The sequence below is a fragment of the Artemia sp. Qi Xiang Cuo genome, chromosome 5, assembly GCF_049724085.1.
Source record: "Artemia sp. Qi Xiang Cuo chromosome 5, ASM4972408v1, whole genome shotgun sequence".
In the NCBI taxonomy this organism is placed as follows: Eukaryota; Metazoa; Arthropoda; class Branchiopoda; order Anostraca; family Artemiidae; genus Artemia; species Artemia sp. Qi Xiang Cuo.
This window is the reverse complement of record NC_142798.1, coordinates 59,829,675-59,851,143: the sequence shown is the minus strand read 5'-3', so window position 1 is coordinate 59,851,143 and position 21,469 is coordinate 59,829,675. Positions and strand designations below refer to the sequence as shown.

Here is a 21,469-nt window from a genome sequence, read left to right as displayed (position 1 = left end):
AGATTTAAATATAGATATGAGTTTTTAAGACCAATTTTTTTACTTACACATGAATTTCGAAACTTTCTTCTGCATTAACTACAGAAAAACGTTTTCAAGTTGTCATACACAGAATAGATCAAAGCCGTGTCTGGGGAAGGGGTGCCAGCTTACTTAAAAAAGGAATGACAGTTTATTTCACAAAATTAATAGTTTTATTCTTATAAGGAAAATTTCCAGAAATACACGAATCATGGTATAAGAAAAACAATAAAGATCTATAAAAAAAATGTCAATTAATGCGAAACAAATTGCATATTTATAATCAACCTAAGCACACAATAGAAAATCCGTCATTAAACGAAAAATATACTAAAATTCAGTAAAACCATAATACAGTAGGAACAAGGGATTTGGAAAAAAGGAACAGAATGGTTTTCAATAGTTAGAAACTTAATAAAGGCAGAAAGTAGGAGATGGAAAGGACGAGTGGGAACGAAAAAACTACTATGAGAAAGAGAACGATTCTAGAAGATTGTTAATTATGGCATCGTATTAGTATAGGAAAATCACCCGTAAAGGAAGAATAATGGAATTTAAATTGAATATTTGTCCCATGACCTATAGCAAAAGAATAGAATTAAGCGTCAATATCACGAATTTATCCCTTAATAATTAATTCGTCTTTTAAGAACCCTTGCTAGACATCAACAATTTCGGCAGAACAACGTCACTTACAAACAATGGTAAATAAGTAACTTTACCATTTTAAACCAAGTATTTTTTTTTTCAATAAATTAATTTAGATGTTTTCTTTCAGGAATAAAATAACTCGTTAGAAATTCATATGAAAAATTCCCAACCGAAGAAAAACTAAAAGATAACTGAAGTTTTAAGTTGAAAATGGACGTTCAGTAACTGGAACATAGACATCATGCATCATCTCAATGTTAGGCAACCTCCCCACATGCAGCATTTAGTATATAGAAAAAATATGTCTACAGCCAACTTGAGGGAAGGCACATATCACACCGTGAAAAGATTCAACACTCGCAGGAACGTTGAACACGGATAATACAACAGAAAAAAACACATAAAAATTGATGATATTAGTGATGATTAAGAAATTTTCTTCCCACAAAGCAATGGATCAGAAACCTGGCTACTATAACAAACAAAATGGCTATAGTAGCTAAACAGACGTTATGTGATATGATTTTTAAAACTGACATTTATAGCTGGTCCATTTCTAAAGAAAAAAAAAGAAAAGAAACATAACAATTGATGCTATTTCTAAGGTAAGAAATGTCCTTTACATGATGCAATGAATCAGAAACCCGACCAGTTTCATAGCAGGAATAATGATACAGTAATTAAATAGGCGTTAAGTGGTATGATTTCTAAAAATTTTGAATTATACCTTACCCACCTTTAACGATTACTCTAACCAGATTACCACTAGATTATTTGGTTCTCGAGACATTAAACGTTTTATATCTTAATTATTTTATATGATGCATTCTATTCAGCTATACAACAAGAGTGCTGATCTTTCTACTTTTGCCAAAACATGTAATTTTAATTTCCTCCTATGCAGAATAGAAATAGTTTAAACGTGTATCGACTAATATCCCATTTGTATTTTCCGTGTCTTGAAGCCTGGTACCGGGTTCAAACCTGGTGCCCCCCTCCCTGTATACGGCCTTGCTTTCTCCGCATTCGAAGTCATACTTTCAAGTAAATCCTTTACATTTTTTTCAAAAAGACTACAAATTTCTTGAGCTGAATTTTTTCGCAACGCTGAATATGTAAACAAGACGTTTAAAATCTGAACTGTTAAAAAAAAATTCCTACCAAGTCTTGCATCCTCTCCCCTATTAATAAGCGTCTGGAAATCATCTATGGGCGCAACAGTCCCAACAGCAGTTACTTTGCTACCCAGTATGTCCGCTATACTAAGCTCTCCAGCTGTTGGTTGGACTCCGCTTGGTCCAGGAGTAGGTAAAACCTCTCTGTAAGAAAGATAGCAACTACTTTTTTGGAAGTGGGAACTCATAAGCAGGCATTTTCAAACAGAAAGGTACACACGTTGAATGTAATTTGAAATCAATGTTCTGTAGAAGTAGCATTATTTAGTTGCAATTAATAAGACACTCTAAAAACAGAAATCAAACTTTAATTTTTAGAGACTCAGCAACGATCAATTCAATGATTATGAAGCGATTTCAACAACAAGCTCATTAAACTTTATGTATCGAAAATTTATAAATAAGCCTTTCCAAAGGTAATCTAAGCAAGTCCATTGCTTGCTTTCTAATCTTCCCCATTATATGGGCATATCAAAGATTCTGAAGCAAAAAAAAAAAAAAAAAAAAAAAAAAAAAAAAAAAAGCCTAACGGTTGCATATTTTCAATTCAAATATACTTTGGGAGAAATTAAATTAAATTAAAACAAGTTCAAAACGAAAAATGAGGTTTAATGAATGGGGATATCAGTTTGACAAAATCAGGCTCTAATAGCTTCTATATATAGCTTCTAATAGACTAGCCAAACACTTGATTGTCACGAACTCTAGATGGTAGTGAACTAAATTTTGCGAAAGAAATTAAATTAAAACAAGTAAAAACGAAAAATGAGGTTTAAGGAATGGGGATATCAGTTTGACAAAATCAGGCTCTAATAGCTTCTTTATATAGCTTTTAATAGGCTAGCCAAACACTTGATTGTCACGAATTCTAGATGGTAGCAAACTAAATTTTGCCTAAAGAATTTAAATTGAATTGAAACAAGTGCAAAAGGAAAAATGAGGTCTAAGGAATGGGGATATCAGTTTGACAAAATCAGGTTCTTGTTACATATAGCTTCTAATAGGCTAGCCAAACACTTGATTGTCACGAATTATAGATGGTAGAAAACTAAATTTGAAGCTAAATTGTACCGTAGACTCATTCAGCCTCACACATAGTGAACTTTATTTGAAATGGGAGGGACAGGAGCCCATGACATTTAATTAAACTTGTAATAATTAAGATTTAGAAAAATTGCTTTTAAATGGAAAAAGAATGCAACGAGCGGAACCGGAACCTTCCACTTTAGGAGTATTATCCAACCCTAAGTCAACATTGGACGTTGGACGATGACCTCCGACGTTGGACGTTTGACGATGACCTCAGTTAAGACATTGGACGATGGCCTCCAACCAATTAGCTAGGCAGCTAGGCTATCAATTCAATTTCAAATTCATCATAATAAAATACTTTTATTTATTTTTATCTTATTTGGATGCTGGGCAATAGCTTCTTCAAAAGGGTAGTATTCTAAAATAATGGCTTCGCTATATGGCATTAGACTATATTTAATAGTTTATATGTTTTGTTTTACTTTCTTTTTTATAAGGAGTATCCATTACGCACTGCAAGTTGTATAGTTGACGCTTTCAGTGCCTTATTAGAAAATAGATAGGCCTAAAATCTGGCGCTCAAATAACTATTAAGATTAAAATATAGAAGACAAGTACCTTTATATGAAGAAAAATGGTTATTACGACATTTTGACGGGGTAAAGAGGGGTTAAAAACTCACAAAAACAAGCGTGTATGCTCCTGTGTTTCTGAAGGTTCCTTCAAACCTATTTTAGAGGAAATCCCTATTTTCCTCTATATCCCTATTTTCCTCTATATCCTTATATCCCTATTTTAATCCCCGGTCTTCCTCTTTGGGTGCATGTGGAGTAGAAAAAAAAACAACTTAATAGCCGTTCTGTGGGTGAACCATGTTATACAAAGCTCTGTTTCTCATGTTAACTCTAATGTTTTGGAAATCTAAAACAAGTACACTTTACCAAGTCCGCTGCAGCAGTACAGTGCAATCAGAGAGAAATAGAGGTACGGTTTTCAAAAAAAACGTGTGACTGAAAATTTTTCATTTTTTTACGAGCTTAAAATTTCACGCAGAAGAACCAATCAAGTGGAATTTAACTTTCCGTTCTTTTAGATGGCTTAAAATTTGACACAGGAACACAGGAAAACCTATCAGGTTTTTAAAAGGCAGGGTCGATTGACTTCCCTTTCTAACTTATGCTTAATAACTAATGTGATTGGTTTACAAAACAACAAACCAGGGGTAAATCACCGAAATTAAAGCATACTTTTTAGCACATAACCATACGAAAGCAATCTCTCTTTTTTTTCTTTTTTTGTAGCTATAAGATAAGTGTGTATTAAAGCCAAAAATACGGCCATGAACACAAAAAAAGCACAAATATAATAAACTTACATCGGCGATCATCATAAAAAGCACAAACATAATGAACTTGTATCAGCCAACATCAACAAACACTTAAATGAAACTTAAGAACAAGTTGCTTTAACAACATACACTTAGAAACCTACACTTAATTTACTTCTTTTTTTTAATTTAAGTAGAACTCAACACTTTAGTAGCAAAAGAGAAATGCAATGCAATTGCTCATTCAACACTCTTTGCAAATATATTAATAACTACCACTTATCTATAAAAGAACGATAAATAAGAATTATATTTGAAGTGACGTCACGTTGCCTCGTAATTCCACCCACTTAAGAATTAACTTGGAATTAGACCACCCATTTTAAAGTTCTTCATTATATTTTCTTAAACTTGATATTAATTGAAAATAAGTTAAGCTTTACTCGTTTTATTTAACTAAATTTCCAGATGCCTTGCTATTTTACAAATGAACTGAGGCGACGTACTATTTAAGACACCTGGAAATATCAATTAATTTTTTCCAAATATTTCTTCCCTTATCGCAGAGATCCCCTGGCACCGGCTTAAGCAATGCATCAAATAATCTTCTTTAACTCTACAAAGCAGGCAAGTATATCTGACTTCATTGGGACATCTTTCTTAATCATATCTTTTAAATCTTGCGTTGATTGGCAGGCAGTTAGCCCTGAGTTGTATTCACAATGTCAAGTATCTAGCTGGTAAATTCAGCTTAAGGTAGAACTCCTGTCCATAAACCACCTTAACATCCTTATTTCTTATAAGATTTTAATGTTTCTGACTTTTGAATCTCCTCACTCCATTTTTGGATCATTTGATTCTCTAGTACTATCTTAATTTCATTCTCCCAATTTGCATTTATATCCATTGGTCCTCTACCTTCATTCTAAACAAAAGAAAATCCTGTTTTGTTTAAAATATCTTTAATGTTTAGTGGCCACGACCTTTTTTTTCCTCTGCGAGAGTAAATCTTCACAAGCTGCCTTAATTAAGTTGTCACTCGGTAACTGGACGACTTTCAAACAAAATTTGATCATTGAAACTATTCTATAGGAGATTTTATTTACAAGTAAATGCACAGAAATGTCGATAGGAGGCAAATCCTCTCATTTAAGCATTTTTTCAATTAATAATAACACAGTGTTATTATGAAGAATAATCTTAGACGTAATACTATTTAGGTATCGCTACTTAGATGAAAGTTAGTTTGCAGAACAATAAAAATAAATAAAAGCTTTCAATCGCCCTCAAGGTGACAGATCACCCTCAGGAATGCAAGGAGCTGATTACACAGGGTTGAAACAGATGGATATCATTTGAACCGGGTTAAGGATGAATAGTGTTTTTTTAAATTAAGTGGGAACACATGGCATTGAGTTACACGGTTGAACTAAATAAGGATGAGTGACGAGTGGAACGCGTTTCTACCATGCTTCCTCAAGAACTTTAGAAAATGATTGCCATCATTCGTTAAAAGAAGTATTTAGTCAGATTTTAAGCTTTCAAAAATATTCATAGAATTATATAGCCTTGCCCAAAGGCAGAGTGGGGTGGGAACTGGGATAGGGAACCCCTCACCCCCCCCCCCACCAAGCCCTTGGCTTTGTGCAGTGTTGTTCTAATAAACAAATAATAACCAAAAGTGCAATTTTTTTCTAATACTATCCTCCCAGGAAGTAAATTGTAATCTTTTCCTCCATTTAAGGGCTAGAAGTGAATGGACTTATCCGTATAATTACGCATGGTGTCTCATAACTAGTACAAGAAATGGAAACCATTCCTATTTCCATTAAGGATTGCATTTTCACAAATTATACATAAATATCTCCCTTATACTGTTAGAACAATTATCGACAGCTTATGTTTGTAAACTGAATGTCTTCATATCTGAAATGTCGTTGACCAAAAAAGGTGATTTAAAAAAATAATCAACAAAGCCAGTTAATTCAAAATTAAATTCAAAAGAGCAGCCATTTAGTCAGGTTGAATAATATATTGCTAAGTTAATTGGCTATAGGCTTATTTATTAACTCCATTTCAGCTATCCTCGGTCAAAAGCTAGTTTCTACACAAAATTACAATCTTTAATTAAGGATGGGCCCTCTCCAATTACAAAACGGGGATCCCAGTGGCAGAGTCACAATTTTACTATCTGTTATATTTTCTGAGATCTAATCTGAGATATAACACAAGAGGCGGAAACAGACCGATTTTGCACAGCCAAAACCTAGTACATACATACTAGAATGGCAAAACCTAGTATTCACGTCCAGCAAAAAAAAATGAGGGTACTGGTGCATTATGCGGGCCCACCGCTATATACTGTACCAAGGAAACTAGTCACGAAACCCGTCAAACGGACTATTTGCAAGAGACCGCTATATATAAATGATTGAAAGGCCGTGGTTTCTCAGTGAGTTACAATATTTAATCGATTGTTTTTTGGAGTTTAGGGGGGGAAGGTACCTTGGTTTGGTTACGTATTTAATATATGCTATTCTTTACCCCCCCCCCCCCCCCTCTCACACCCTAATGTGCAAATATATAGCCCAAATCATCCTATTTTATTTTATTTCATTAGCATTAACCAAACTTGACTTCTTCGCGGTGCCCGCATAATGCACCAGTACCAAAATGAGTGGTTTACAAGGTTCTGGCAAAGGACAACCAATTCGAAGAACAATGCAGAAAATAAGCATCTCTTTACTCTTAATATTTAGAAAAATAAAGAAACTGTACTCCAGGTGTATACATTGACAAGATTACTAGTAATTTGTTATTCAATTGCTGTTAATTTACTTGTCAATATTGTTTGCTTAACAAGAACCCTTGAAATATACTTAGATATCCTATACTTAACTGACAAGTAAAACTTACTCCTCCCTTTGTCCAATTTTCAGCTCTTAGACTTTCCTCTTTCTTTTCCCGAAAACTTCACAAAAAAACTACAGCAACTCTTCAGAGATATCGCTGCCTTTTCAATAGTACTTCAGTGCTATAGATATGTGCATTATTCACAAGATTACTAGTAGTGTTGCTCAATTACTGGCAATTTACTTGTCAATATTGTTTGCTTAACAAGAACCCTTTAAATATACTTAGATATCCTATACTTAACTCACAATTAAAACTTACTCCTCCCTTTGTCAAATTTTCAGCTCTTAGACTTTCCTCTTTCTTTTCCCGAAAACTTCACAAAAAAAACTACAGCAACTCTTCAGAGATATCGCTGCCTTTTCAATAGTATTTCAGTGCTATAGATATGTGCATTATTCACAAGATTACTAGTAGTGTTGCTCAATTACTGGCAATTTACTTGTCAATATTGTTTGCTTAACAAGAACCCTTGAAATATACTTAGATATCCTATACTTAACTGACAAGTAAAACTTACTCCTCCCTTTGTCCAATTTTCAGCTCTTAGACTTTCCTCTTTCTTTTCCCGAAAACTTCACAAAAAAACTACAGCAACTCTTCAGAGATATTGCTGCCTTTTCAATAGTACTTCAGTGCTATAGATATGTGCATTATTCACAAGATTACTAGTAGTGTTGCTCAATTACTGGCAATTTACTTGTCAATATTGTTTGCTTAACAAGAACCCTTGAAATATACTTAGATATCCTATACTTAACTGACAAGTAAAACTTACTCCTCTCTTTGTCCAATTTTCAGCTCTTAGACTTTCCTCTTTCTTTTCCCGAAAACTTCACAAAAAAACTACAGCAACTCTTCAGAGATATCGCTGCCTTTTCAATAGTACTTCAGTGCTATAGATATGTGCATTATTCACAAGATTACTAGTAGTGTTGCTCAATTACTGGCAATTTACTTGTCAATATTGTTTGCTTAACAAGAACCCTTGAAATATACTTAGATATCCTATACTTAACTGACAATTAAAACTTACTCCTCCCATAGTCCAATTTTCAGCTCTTAGAATTTCCTCTTTCTTTTCCCTAAAACTTCACAAAAAAAACTACCGCAACTCTTCAGAGATATTGCTGCCTTTTCAATAGTACTTCAGTGCTATAGATATGTGCATTATTCACAAGATTACTAGTAGTGTTGCTCAATTACTGGCAATTTACTTGTCAATATTGTTTGCTTAACAAGAACACTTTAAATATACTTAGATATCCTATACTTAACTGACAAGTAAAACTTACTCCTCCCTTTGTCCGATTTTCAGCTCTTAGACTTTCCACTTTCTTTTCCCTAAAACTTCACAAAAAAAACTACAGCAACTCTTCAGAGATATTGCTGCCTTTTCAATAGTATTTCAGTGCTATAGATATGTGCATTATTCACAAGATTACTAGTAGTGATGCTCAAATACTGGCAATTTACTTGTCAATATTGTTTGCTTAACAAGAACCCTTGAAATATACTTAGATATCCTATACTTAACTGACAAGTAAAACTTACTCCTCCCTTTGTCCAATTTTCAGCTCTTAGACTTTCCTCTTTCTTTTCCCGAAAACTTCACAAAAAAACTACAGCAACTCTTCAGAGATATCGCTGCCTTTTCAATAGTACTTCAGTGCTATAGATATGTGCATTATTCACAAGATTACTAGTAGTGTTGCTCAATTACTGGCAATTTACTTGTCAATATTGTTTGCTTAACAATAACACTTGAAATATACTTAGATATCCTATACTTAACTGACAAGTAAAACTTACTCCTCTCTTTGTCCTATTTTCAGCTCTTAGACTTTCCTCTTTCTTTTCCCTAAAACTTCAAAAAAAAAACTACATCAACTCTTCAGAGATATCGCTGCCTTTTCAATAGTATTTCTGTGCTATAGATATGTGCATTATTCACAAGATTACTAGTAGTGTTGCTCAATTACTGGCAATTTACTTGTCAATATTGTTTGCTTAACAAGAACCCTTTAAATATACTTAGATATCCTATACTTAACTCACAAGTAAAACTTACTCCTCCCTTTGTCCAATTTTCAGCTCTTAGAATTTACTCTTTCTTTTCCCGAAAACTTCACAAAAAAAACTACAGCAACTCTTCAGAGATATTGCTGCCTTTTCAATAGTACTTCAGTGCTATAGATATGTGCATTATTCACAAGATTACTAGTAGTGTTGCTCAATTACTGGCAATTTACTTGTCAATATTGTTTGCTTAACAAGAACCCTTGAAATATACTTAGATATCATATACTTAACTGACAATTAAAACTTACTCATCCCTTTGTCAAATTTTCAGCTCTTAGAATTTCCTCTTTCTTTTCCCTACTACTACAAAAAAAAAACTACATCAACTCTTCAGAGATATCGCTGCCTTTTCAATAGTACTTCAGTGCTATAGATATGTGCATTATTCACAAGATTACTAGTAGTGTTGCTCAATTACTGGCAATTTACTTGTCAATATTGTTTGCTTAACAAGAACCATTTAAATATACTTAGATATCCTATACTTAACTGACAACTAAAACTTACTCCTCCCTTTGTCCAATTTTCAGCTCTTAGACTTTCCTCTTTCTTTTCCCGAAAACTTCACAAAAAAAACTACAGCAACTCTTCAGAGATATCGCTGCCTATTCAATAGTAATTCAGTGCTATAGATATGTGCATTATTCACAAGATTACTAGTAGTGTTGCTCAATTACTGGCAATTTACTTGTCAATATTGTTTGCTTAACAAGAACCCTTGAAATATACTTAGATATCCTATACTTAACTGACAAGTAAAACTTACTCCTCCCTTTGTCCAATTTTCAGCTCTTAGAATTTCCTCTTTCTTTGCCAGAAAACTTCACAAAAAAAACTACAGCAACTCTTCAGAGATATCGCTGCCTTTTCAATAGTACTTCAGTGCTATAGATATGTGCATTATTCACAAGATTACTAGTAGTGTTGCTCAATTACTGGCAATTTACTTGTCAATATTGTTTGCTTAACAAGAACCCTTGAAATATACTTAGAAATCATATACATAACTCACAAGTAAAACTTACTCCTCCCTTTGTCCACTTTTCAGCTCTTAGACTTTCCTCTTTCTTTTCCCGACAACTTCACAAAAAAAACTACAGCAACTCTTCAGAGATATCGCTGCCTTTTCAATAGTATTTCAGTGCTATAGATATGTGCATTATTCACAAGATTACTAGTAGTGTTGCTCAATTACTGGCAATTTACTTGTCAATATTGTTTGCTTAACAAGAACCCTTGAAATATACTTAGATATCCTATACTTAACTGACAAGTAAAACTTACTCCTCTCTTTGTCCGATTTTCAGCTCTTAGACTTTCCTCTTTCTTTTCCCGAAAACTTCACAAAAAAACTACAGCAACTCTTCAGAGATATCGCTGCCTTTTCAATAGTACTTCAGTGCTATAGATATGTGCATTATTCACAAGATTACTAGTAGTGTTGCTCAATTACTGGCAATTTACTTGTCAATATTGTTTGCTTAACAAGAACCCTTGAAATATACTTAGATATCCTATACTTAACTGACAAGTAAAACTTACTCCTCCCTTTGTCCAATTTTCAGCTCTTAGACTTTCCTCTTTCTTTTCCCGAACACTTCACAAAAAAAACTACAGCAACTCTTCAGAGATATCGCTGCCTTTTCAATAGTATTTCAGTGCTATAGATATGTGCATTATTCACAAGATTACTAGTAGTGTTGCTCAATTACTGGCAATTTACTTGTCAATATTGTTTGCTTAACAAGAACCCTTGAAATATACTTAGATATCCTATACTTAACTGACAAGTAAAACTTACTCCTCCCTTTGTCCAATTTTCAGCTCTTAGACTTTCCTCTTTCTTTTCCCGAAAACTTCACAAAAAAACTACAGCAACTCTTCAGAGATATCGCTGCCTTTTCAATAGTACTTCAGTGCTATAGATATGTGCATTATTCACAAGATTACTAGTAGTGTTGCTCAATTACTGGCAATTTACTTGTCAATATTGTTTGCTTAACAAGAACCATTTAAATATACTTAGCTATCCTATACTTAACTGACAACTAAAACTTACTCCTCTCTTTGTCCAATTTTCAGCTCTTAGACTTTCCTCTTTCTTTTCCCGAAAACTTCACAAAAAAAACTACAGCAACTCTTCAGAGATATCGCTGCCTTTTCAATAGTACTTCAGTGCTATAGATATGTGCATTATTCACAAGATTACTAGTAGTGTTGCTCAATTACTGGCAATTTACTTGTCAATATTGTTTGCTTAACAAGAACCCTTGAAATATACTTAGATATCCTATACTTAACTGACAAGTAAAACTTACTCCTCCCTTTGTCCAATTTTCAGCTCTTAGACTTTCCTCTTTCTTTTCCCGAAAACTTCACAAAAAAACTACAGCAACTCTTCAGAGATATCGCTGCCTTTTCAATAGTACTTCAGTGCTATAGATATGTTCATTATTCACAAGATTACTAGTAGTGTTGCTCAATTACTGGCAATTTACTTGTCAATATTGTTTGCTTAACAAGAACCCTTGAAATATACTTAGATATCCTATACTTAACTGACAAGTAAAACTTACTCCTCCCTTTGTCCAATTTTCAGCTCTTAGAATTTCCTCTTTCTTTTCCCTAAAACTTCACAAAAAAAACTACAGCAACTCTTCAGAGATATCGCTGCCTTTTCAATAGTACTTCAGTGCTATAGATATGTGCATTATTCACAAGATTACTAGTAGTGTTGCTCAATTACTGGCAATTTACTTGTCAATATTGTTTGCTTAACAAGAACCCTTGAAATATACTTAGATATCCTATACTTAACTGACAAGTAAAACTTACTCCTCCCTTTGTCCAATTTTCAGCTCTTAGACTTTCCTCTTTCTTTTCCCGAAAACTTCACAAAAAAACTACAGCAACTCTTCAGAGATATCGCTGCCTTTTCAATAGTACTTCAGTGCTATAGATATGTGCATTATTCACAAGATTACTAGTAGTGTTGCTCAATTACTGGCAATTTACTTGTCAATATTGTTTGCTTAACAAGAACCCTTGAAATATACTTAGATATCCTATACTTAACTGACAAGTAAAACTTACTCCTCTCTTTGTCCGATTTTCAGCTCTTCAACTTTTCTCTTCCTTTTCTCGACAATTTCAGTAGGAAAAACTTCAGCGACTCTTTTCAGAGATAGGGTTGCATTTTCTTTAAGCTCCTCCGACACTTCCAAAGGTTTCATGGCTTGTCTTTTTGCATCCTCCATAAATTCTTTAATCGGCTCTTCTGGGTGTAATTGGCGATGGCTCAAAACTTGGTAAACATATTGCGTATATGGATCAAGTGTATCAACACTTCTATATAATTCTCTCCTATTAATATATTAAAAAGCAATGAGTAAAATCTTTTAGAGTTTGATAAAAGATCTATTTTGTCTTTTCTGTTTATTAGAGTATATAATCTAAGTTTATTTTAATCAGTTCATAAAACAAAAGTAATAAATTAAGGAAATAATCATTGCTAGAAGGTCAATTGACTTGTCCGCAACGATTTAACTAGTTAAATCACGCTAATTAAATCAACAATACAAACATAAAAAAAAGAAATACTCAAGAAGGATGTTAGAAGAAGAAATAAAGAAAAAAACTAAAACAAAAGATATAATTTGCATCATGAAACTCACAATCAAAATTCTCTCAATCTTTGTCACGACTAAGAAATAATGCAAGAAACCGCCCCAAAGCCCCTCTAATACAGACGGGAAGGCTATTCCAGAGATTTACACCAACATGGCGAAAAATAAGTAAAAATGGATATTCATGTAATATATCGATCGTTTATTTACAGACGGAACCTAGATTGACTATGCGGATTAAGTATAGCAAAATATACAGCTTCTTCATTAAAAAAGAAACTTATATTAAAGTCGTAAAACAAATACTATTCTTTGGTTAAAAAAAGGAGGAAATTTAAAGTTCCTGTTAATTTGGGCCGTACAGCTCACTGTTTTTTCTGAAGCACTTTATCTAGTAGATATTAAAATGAATCTCCATAAGAACTACATTATAGTTCTTTTGAAATCAATGAACAGTTGCAATTTATTTGAGAAGAGGAAGGGGTCTTCTGCAATAAAAAAAAATTAAATTTTTTCGCCAAAATTTTCTTCTTATACGAAACAAAGGTAAAAGCAGTTTTGTCAAGTTTCATACTCAACGCAACAACGCTGAGTAGATACAAAGTGTGACGTCCCTCCGCTGTCTTTTTTTTTTTTTTTTTTTTTGCAAGAAATTTTTCTACGTTCGTCTCGAGCAGAAATTGTCTTGTAATGCAAAGAAAATTAATCCAACCCACAGCCTGGGAGATTGGTTTGAGAGGGCTGAGACAAGTGAGGATTCTGAAAAGATGATTATTCACGGGGCATTTTAGGAATAAATTATGTATCAAGGAGAATTGTGTGCAACCTTTTCATTTCAAAGCATAGGAAATATATCAACGGATCCTCCTGAACGATTCCAGTGAACGCAGTTAGAGTAGCCGGAGAGCTTACAAGAAATTCAGTTTTAGACTCGCATTTTTCATCTAACTGACAATTTTCATCTGTGAAGTACCAAGTCCTTCAGACTCTTTTTCTTAGGCATAAATTACATGAACTATGCAACACTTCATTCGATTCATAATTGATTAGATATTATTTACAGATTGATCTTGAGTGAGTAGATGCCTATCCTAAATAAAAAAAAAAACATAAGTGCGTATTTCACAAATTCAAATCGAAGCTGGTATTTAATGATTTGTGAGTCACTACTTACGAATGTTTGACAATGGAGACACACATAGCTAAAATTCAGCAAATATGCAGCCATAGATATGCACTTAATATTACAAAACCTGCCGAATGCTTGCCCTAAGCCCTCTGGGGTAGGAAATTAGACGATTAGCATAATTTTATAGAAGTTTGGCCGGAGGCCATATTGAGCCAAAGGCTGGTTCCAAATTTACCAGTTTTGGAGCCAAAATCGATAGTTGGTAATCATTAGATTTACGTTGCGTAATTTTTGAAAATTGAAAAGTCAATCTTGCTGGGACCCTTGGTGCAAACCTATAAAAATCAAAAAATTAAAACAACAACAATTAAAACAACAACAATTAAAAAATTGGTAAATTCTAGTAGGTCGTCACAAATACTATGTAATATTGAGATTAGGATACTGTAGATGTTTATACATAGAGGTTCCGAGGCTGCCAAAGAGGAAGAGGCAGCTGAAGAAAGCATTTCAAGTTCGTGAATTTCATAATATTTAAAATAATTCTGTATAATATATGACTAATATCTTTTTTTCTTTTTCCAGGTTCCATTTTTAAGCCTCAAATTAAAAATATTGAATATCGAGTAAATGAATTTAAGACTATTTAAAATAATTTCATCAAGTATACGACCGTTTCTGTTTTGTTTTCATTTTTTCGTTTTCTATTTAGAGGCTAAAAAAAGAGAAGAGCTTTCATTTCAGGTTAGTGGATATTATACCCCATTACATAAAATAATTAGAGTGTGTGGCTTTATTTTTTTAAACAGGTTTTATTTAGAGGCTGCGAAAGAAGTAAACTTGTATTTAATGTTAGTGAATTTTACAATATTCAAATTAACTTTGCTAAGAGCACGACAAACATTTTTTTCCTTTTCCAGTACTGTTTCGCAAAAGGCGATAACTTCTACTTCGGGTTAGAGAATATTATACTTTTTACAATAATTTTGTTTAGTGCGGGCCTGATATTTCTTCTTTTTCCAGGTTTTTTATCCCCAAGGGCTAAAAATTCAATCTCGGGTAAGTAAATTACGGACACAATATATATATATATATATATATATATATATATATATATATATATATATATATATATATATATATATATATATATATATATATATATATATATATATATATATATATATATATATATATATATATATATATATATATATATATATATATATATATATATATATATATATATATATATATATATATATATATATATATATATATATATATATATATATATATATATATATATATATATATATATATATATATATATATATATATATATATATATATATATATATATATATATATATATATATATATATATATATTTTAAGGTTTCTTTTTAGTAGCTGCAAAGTAGAAAAGCTACTCAAGTAAGTGAATAGTAGACTATCTAAAATAATTTCGTCTCATGTCTAGTATTTGACCAATGAGGGACGATGAAGTCTAAAACACCCTCCCCCTTCCTAGAAAAGACTAGTTATCTACAAAAAATTTAATAAATGAAGCGCGTTTCTATTATTACCCTTCGCGATCTGTTAGATCCATGCTCTTGATCAGGTCATCAACAGCTGCTTTTTGATCATCAGCTAGTTTCTCTTCTGCTCTGAGTAAGGAGGGAAACTGTATTTTTCTCACATCTTCTGAATATGGCAGATTTATGTATTCTAGGTACTGAAAATTATGCAAACAATATATCGTATACACATAAAATTATTTACACCTCAGGTACCCAATACTTTATTTTTTTAAAAATAATAATTAAGTAAAGATCTCACAAATGTCACTGAATCACAAATTTCAAGAAACAGCTTTACAGCCTGTCTACTAATTCTGTTAGTTAAACAAAAATCATGTCTAAAATCAAAAGCAATATAAGGTGATTTATATGAAAAGTTGAGAAAATTACGGCGGAGAAATCGAAAGCAATACGTAGCGATGCATGAGATACATGCTATGCCTATGCTATGCCACGATGCTATGCCTCTTATAAGAGGCATAGTCTCTTTTTATACTTAGTTAAGTTTAAGACCTAGTTAAGAAAAATAGATTGGATACATTAGACTATATTAAAAATCAAGGACATAAAAAAAACAAAGATCTTGAAAATATTGCAGCAACTAATTCCTAAATATATTAATAGAAACATGTATACTAATCCTGTTACTTAACCCTATCCAGCTGAGAATCTCATATATCTTGTAATATGTTATTTATGGATATTTGAAGTTTATTTATGTAATTTTGCGACATGCCTAGTGTATATTGCATTAAAAAGGCAAGATACTTGCATCATTGGATTCATTAGTTTCAGATCTGTCCATTCACGAAGCCGGAGTTGTGATGCTATTTAGACTTTTTCCTAGACGATGATTTCAACTTGCTTTGAAAATGAGGAGCATTTTCCTACTATACGTTTCTTAAAAATGTTTTCACATGTTACTTAAGAGGTGAAGATAGTCAAAACCAACTTCTCTCAATTTTTACCCTTGGTTAGGTCGGTGAACATTGTCAAAGACAAAGGACTTCAAGTTTTTGACATGTTTATCTGAAAAAGCTAAAAACAAATATGAAACATATTTCAGAAACGTAATTCGGTAGATGGAGAAAGCTGAACAGCTATCGAATGATAGCAGACTTGTCGTCTTACATTGGAATTCTAAAACTGAAGAACAGCAAAAAACATTGGCATAGAGAACACAAATCTGAACATGCTAGTGTCTAGTGACGTAACCAGTTTGTTTAACTTTTACGTTTAAGTGCGAATTCAAGAAACACGCAGCATGGACATTCTTTTTGTTTTTCTTAGGGAGTAAGGGAGTAAGTAGGGAGTAAGTAGGCCAAGTATTACTAGGAGGAGAGTAGAGCCAAGACCAAACCAATCCCTAATTCTACCCCTTTCAGATATTTTACCGTTTTTAGAACGTATTTTGTCGGTTTTAACCTTAGGAGTTAAGTTCCTTCCCACGATTTTCAACCAAATCAAGTCCCTGCACTACTGATTACATCTGGGATGTTTTCTTATTAAGCTTTCTTAGCCAGTGAAAGGACTATAGCTTAAATGTAGAAGAACCAAGTGGGTGTGCACCTTTTCGTTTGCAATGAAAATGAGCTAAATTCATTAAACTAGAAAGATGAACATTTGTGCAGAATGATTTTGAAACTATGAGAATGTATTTAGGCTATAAAAATGCTTAAAATATAAATTAAAGAATAAACGCAAAGTGAGTTCCTGATAACAAGCGTACAAGGACCAAAGACTTAAGCTACCAACCATAGTAAGCACTGGACAATGATGACGAAAAGCCAGCGAAGCTAGATTTTCAGCAGCTAGAAAGCAAGCTCTTTTGCCTAAAGCTGAATTAATAAAACTGAATTATTTAGAAATAAAAACCTATATAGTACTCTATCATAACAACTCATCTGTCCGACAGTAAAGGTCCATACGCGTATGTGCTTTCATTATTGTGAGAATTTGCGGATTAAGATTTACAGCAATTGAATAGAGATTAAGCTCAAGGTAGAACAGGACATACGAGAGTTTCAGGTATCGATATAATATATAAATGAAAGTTGTTTTAATTATAACGTAGAAATTCGGAGGATTTTTCTTTGATGTTCTAAATAATTCACCAAGTGCGATAGATAAGTATGGTATTATGCGTAGAAGGAATCATAAGATGTCTCCGACAAAACCATAGTGAGAAAGTTTATAGATTCCGGAAGCTTGATTGATTTTAAGAAAAAAATAAAAAAGAAATTTATTCAAAACTCGATTTTGAAGTTCAGTTTTAGCTCTCATTCAGTGAACATCTAAAAAGCGGATTATATATATGACTAAAATTGTGAAATACATGATCCAGCATTCAATTAGTTTGACTTATGAAATATATATCCTGCAGAATTTGCCGAGAAGTTAATTATCTTTGAATTTTGCTGAGAAGTTCAGTCGGAATTGCTGCTAGCCGTGGGTGAAATGTCAACAAATGTCAACTGGATCCCCTGTGCGAAAAGGTAGAAAAATCTGGATCCGGAATCTCTAAATACGAAAATTTGTGAAGTGGAAAAAATGTCGGAAAATACAGAGGCGGAAGTTCGTGAGCTAAAATGGAAGTTGCAAAGAATGATAAGATAATGGATAGAATTGAGGCGGATCAAAAAAGGTGTAATGTCATACTCTACAATTTTGACCCAAAGATAAGGGTTTCCAGTCTAAAAGAGGCCCCAGATTATACTTCGTCAGACTTATTGGCACACAGTAAGTTGATACCAATTTTGAAAGCCGCGCACACGGAAGGCCATTTACATCTAAAGCTGAGGGGTGTGAGACTTTTCGTGGGGCATAAGATTTTTGCATACGATAGTGAATTGGGCAAAGCGAAAGAAATTTATCTACAACAACGAAAGGTTATAGCAGTAGCGGAAAAGAGTACCCATGATCGTAATATACGACTTAAATATACCGACTTAAATCGTAATATAAAGAAGATATAAAGTGGATCAAAATATAAAGAAGGATCGTATAAAGTGGATCGTGATATAAAGAAGGATCAAAATCAGTCATGCATGGGACAGTGATTGAAGTTCAGAAAGGAAAACGTACGCGTGATGAGATGGCTAGGCCCAGTAATGATTTTAAAGAACCTGGGACATCTTACGCTCGTGCAAATCAGAGTAATCGGATTATTTCGCGTGAGAGAAGCGGATCGGTAAATTCTGATGCTAGCGGTCAAAGGGGGACCGGGCTGCTTTTGTTGGTGGGAAGTATCATACCCCCGTTAGCCAAGAACTTGCGGTGAATTTAGCTCAGCAGAGTGTGAGACAGGGCAAAAGAAATAGTAAGAACATTAGCCCTTTAGAGCAGGATAAAGGCGCAAAAAAAAAATGCTCGAGAAAGAGAGACGATTCAGGATTGCGAATCATTTGGGCCTCGCCAGATAGTGAAAGCTCCGGTTTTTTATCAGGAGCATCCTAGTTGAGGGGATATAGTAGTGCCTGGGAACCAGTCAAAATTGCCAGTCAAATACATCAGCCGGTTGTGAAAGTTGGGATTTTGTTTGCCTTGTTGAGACGTGGAATTCTCTAGATCATTTTTCGTCATGTGAAGATTTTGATGTTTTTGATTGTCGAAGAAAAGTGTCGGCAAATGGTAGATATTATGGAGGAGTTTAAGCGCTTGTGAGGAAGGGTGTATTTAATCTATTTCGTAGGCTAGAAAGTGAGTCTGAAAATTCATTATGGTTATTATTATCAGTTAAAAATGTTCACCTCGTTGTGTGTGTTGTTTATTTGCCTCCGAATAAAGGTTCTTACAGCCGTGAAGATACATGGGAATTAATTGAAAATAAAACTCAGTTGTATAAAAGAATGTACCCTTGCCGTAATTTTGTTTTTCTAGGAGACTTCAATGCATATACTAGTGAAGAGGACGAGTTGCAGGCTGGTGAACCCCTTGTAAATGAACCAGGTCAGAATGTTTGTTTGGAGAATGAATGTGAGTATGTTTTCCCCACTAGGAAAAGTACGCATAGGTCTCGGAAAATAAATAGATGGGGAAGGAATTTAATAAACTTTTGTAAAAAGGAAGGGTTACTAATTATGAAGGGAATTTTGGGAGGATATTTTGGTGTAGGTGATTTTACGTGTTATAGTGGGTTTAGCCCGGGTTTAATTGATTATATTTTATGTCGTTTTTCTCTTTGGTCCCAGGCGTTATACCTCAGGGTCCTAGAGTTGGTTGGATCTGACCATCTGCCAGTGAGTATTAAGCTGAGAGCGTGTATTCGACGGTCCGAAAGGGGAAATGAAAGGTCTACGTGTGAGGAAAGGATTCGTAAACCAGTTTGGATAGCCAAGGAGAAAGAAGAGTTGGTTAAAATGGAACTAGAAAGTGAGGAATTTCAGAATGATTGCCATTCGATTTTGAATTTTTCAGAACCAGCTGAATTGCATCAAACTGTTTCGGTAATTATAGATAGAATTTACGAGAGCATCAACCCTTTATCTAAGGATAGGAAACATCCGGCCAGAAAAGATGAGGTTTTTTTCGATGAAGTATGTAGGCAGAAAAGGGAATAGGTAATTAGGGTTTTCAGGCTACTTAAAGCAACAGACTCATTGGATCAGGAAACGAATTTGCGCATGCTAGCTGAATATAGGAAATTAACGTCAGATTATAATAGGGTTAAAAGAGTTAAAAAGAGAGAGAGGCTGGTGAAAATTAATGAAGAAATTAAGAGAGCTTATAGTGTGAATAACTCAAGAGAGTTTTGGTAGGTAGTTAAATGTTCAATCCAGGGCCCGGGAATAAGAGATGTCCCAGCAGTTGAGATGTTACCAGATTATTTTGAGAATAGGGAGTCAGAATATGTCAGGGCGAATGAGTCGAATGGTTCAGAGGATAGAGACTTAGGTCTAGGGACGGTCTTAGGTCTTAGGTCTAGGATCTTTTAAGACAGCATGATTACGATTTAATTAGGCCTGTATCTCAACCAGAAATTTGGGATCAGTTGAAAAAGATGAATGGTAATTCGTGTCCAGAAACAGATGGTATACCTACCAAGATCCTCAGATTGGGAAAGGCAACTTTAATCACCATGCTAGCCGAAATGTTTTCGTTTGTAATGCAGAAAACGTGCTGGGCTCGTTTATGGGTACACTTTTGTAGCAGTGTCTCTTTTTAAGAAAGGTAATAGGAAGTTACACGAAAACTTTAGGTCTATCTTTATGGGGAATGTGGTAAGTAAATTGTTTTGTAAGGTTCTGGAATTTAGGCTAAGAGATTGGTTAGATAAGGAGGAATTACTTAGCCCGATGCAAGCGGGATTCAGATCGACATTCAGCACTGTTGACCATATTTTTACTTTGGATGTATTGAGAAGGAAATATGCTATAGGGAAAAATGGTAGGCTATTCGTAGCCTTTTTAGACCTGAAAAGTGCTTTTGATTCGGTAAATAGGATGTTCTTAATTGAAAGTCTGTTAGAAATAGGTTTGCCGTCTTGTTTTGCAGCAATAATAGCAGATATGTATTGGAGGGTGAAATTTGTTGTGAGGGTTGTGGGAGTTTTTTTTTCGTTTGGTATGTCACATGTGAGATCGGAACAGTGATATACTTTATCCACTAGGCTTTTCTCCTTGTTTGTTAATGATTTAGATAGATTTATGAAAAATACAGGAGGCCCTTACGTATCTTTGGATTGGTTTAGGCTATCATGCATGTTATTCGCGGATGACATAGCTCTAGTGGCAGATAGCAGAGATAATCTTCAGAAGCAATAAGATATAATAAAAAATTATTTAGTAAAAGAGGATTTAGAGTTGAACGCTAAAAAATCAGTAGTATTAGTATTTAGGAGTAAAGGAGATGTTGATTCAAAGGTTCACTTTAATTTTGGAGGAAAGGTGTTAGAAGTTAAAGCAAAATTTGTTTATTTGGGTGTTAAGTTTA

At 33.6% G+C, this 21,469-nt stretch overlaps 1 protein-coding gene across 3 annotated transcripts in view; it reads right to left on the bottom strand.

Moving 5' to 3' along the window:
- Ku80 (X-ray repair cross-complementing protein 5 Ku80) overlaps positions 1 to 21,469 on the bottom strand; it is a 122,179-nt gene that overhangs the window by 9,033 nt on the left and 91,677 nt on the right. For all 3 annotated transcript variants that reach the window (XM_089089793.1, XM_089089791.1, XM_089089792.1), the window contains 3 exons: positions 15,545 to 15,693; positions 12,295 to 12,564; positions 1,834 to 1,991 (listed from right to left, as the gene is read on the bottom strand). In XM_089089793.1, coding sequence (XP_088945919.1) covers positions 1,834 to 1,991; positions 12,295 to 12,564; positions 15,545 to 15,693 — 577 coding nt within the window. The remainder of the gene's footprint in view (positions 1 to 1,833; positions 1,992 to 12,294; positions 12,565 to 15,544; positions 15,694 to 21,469) is intronic.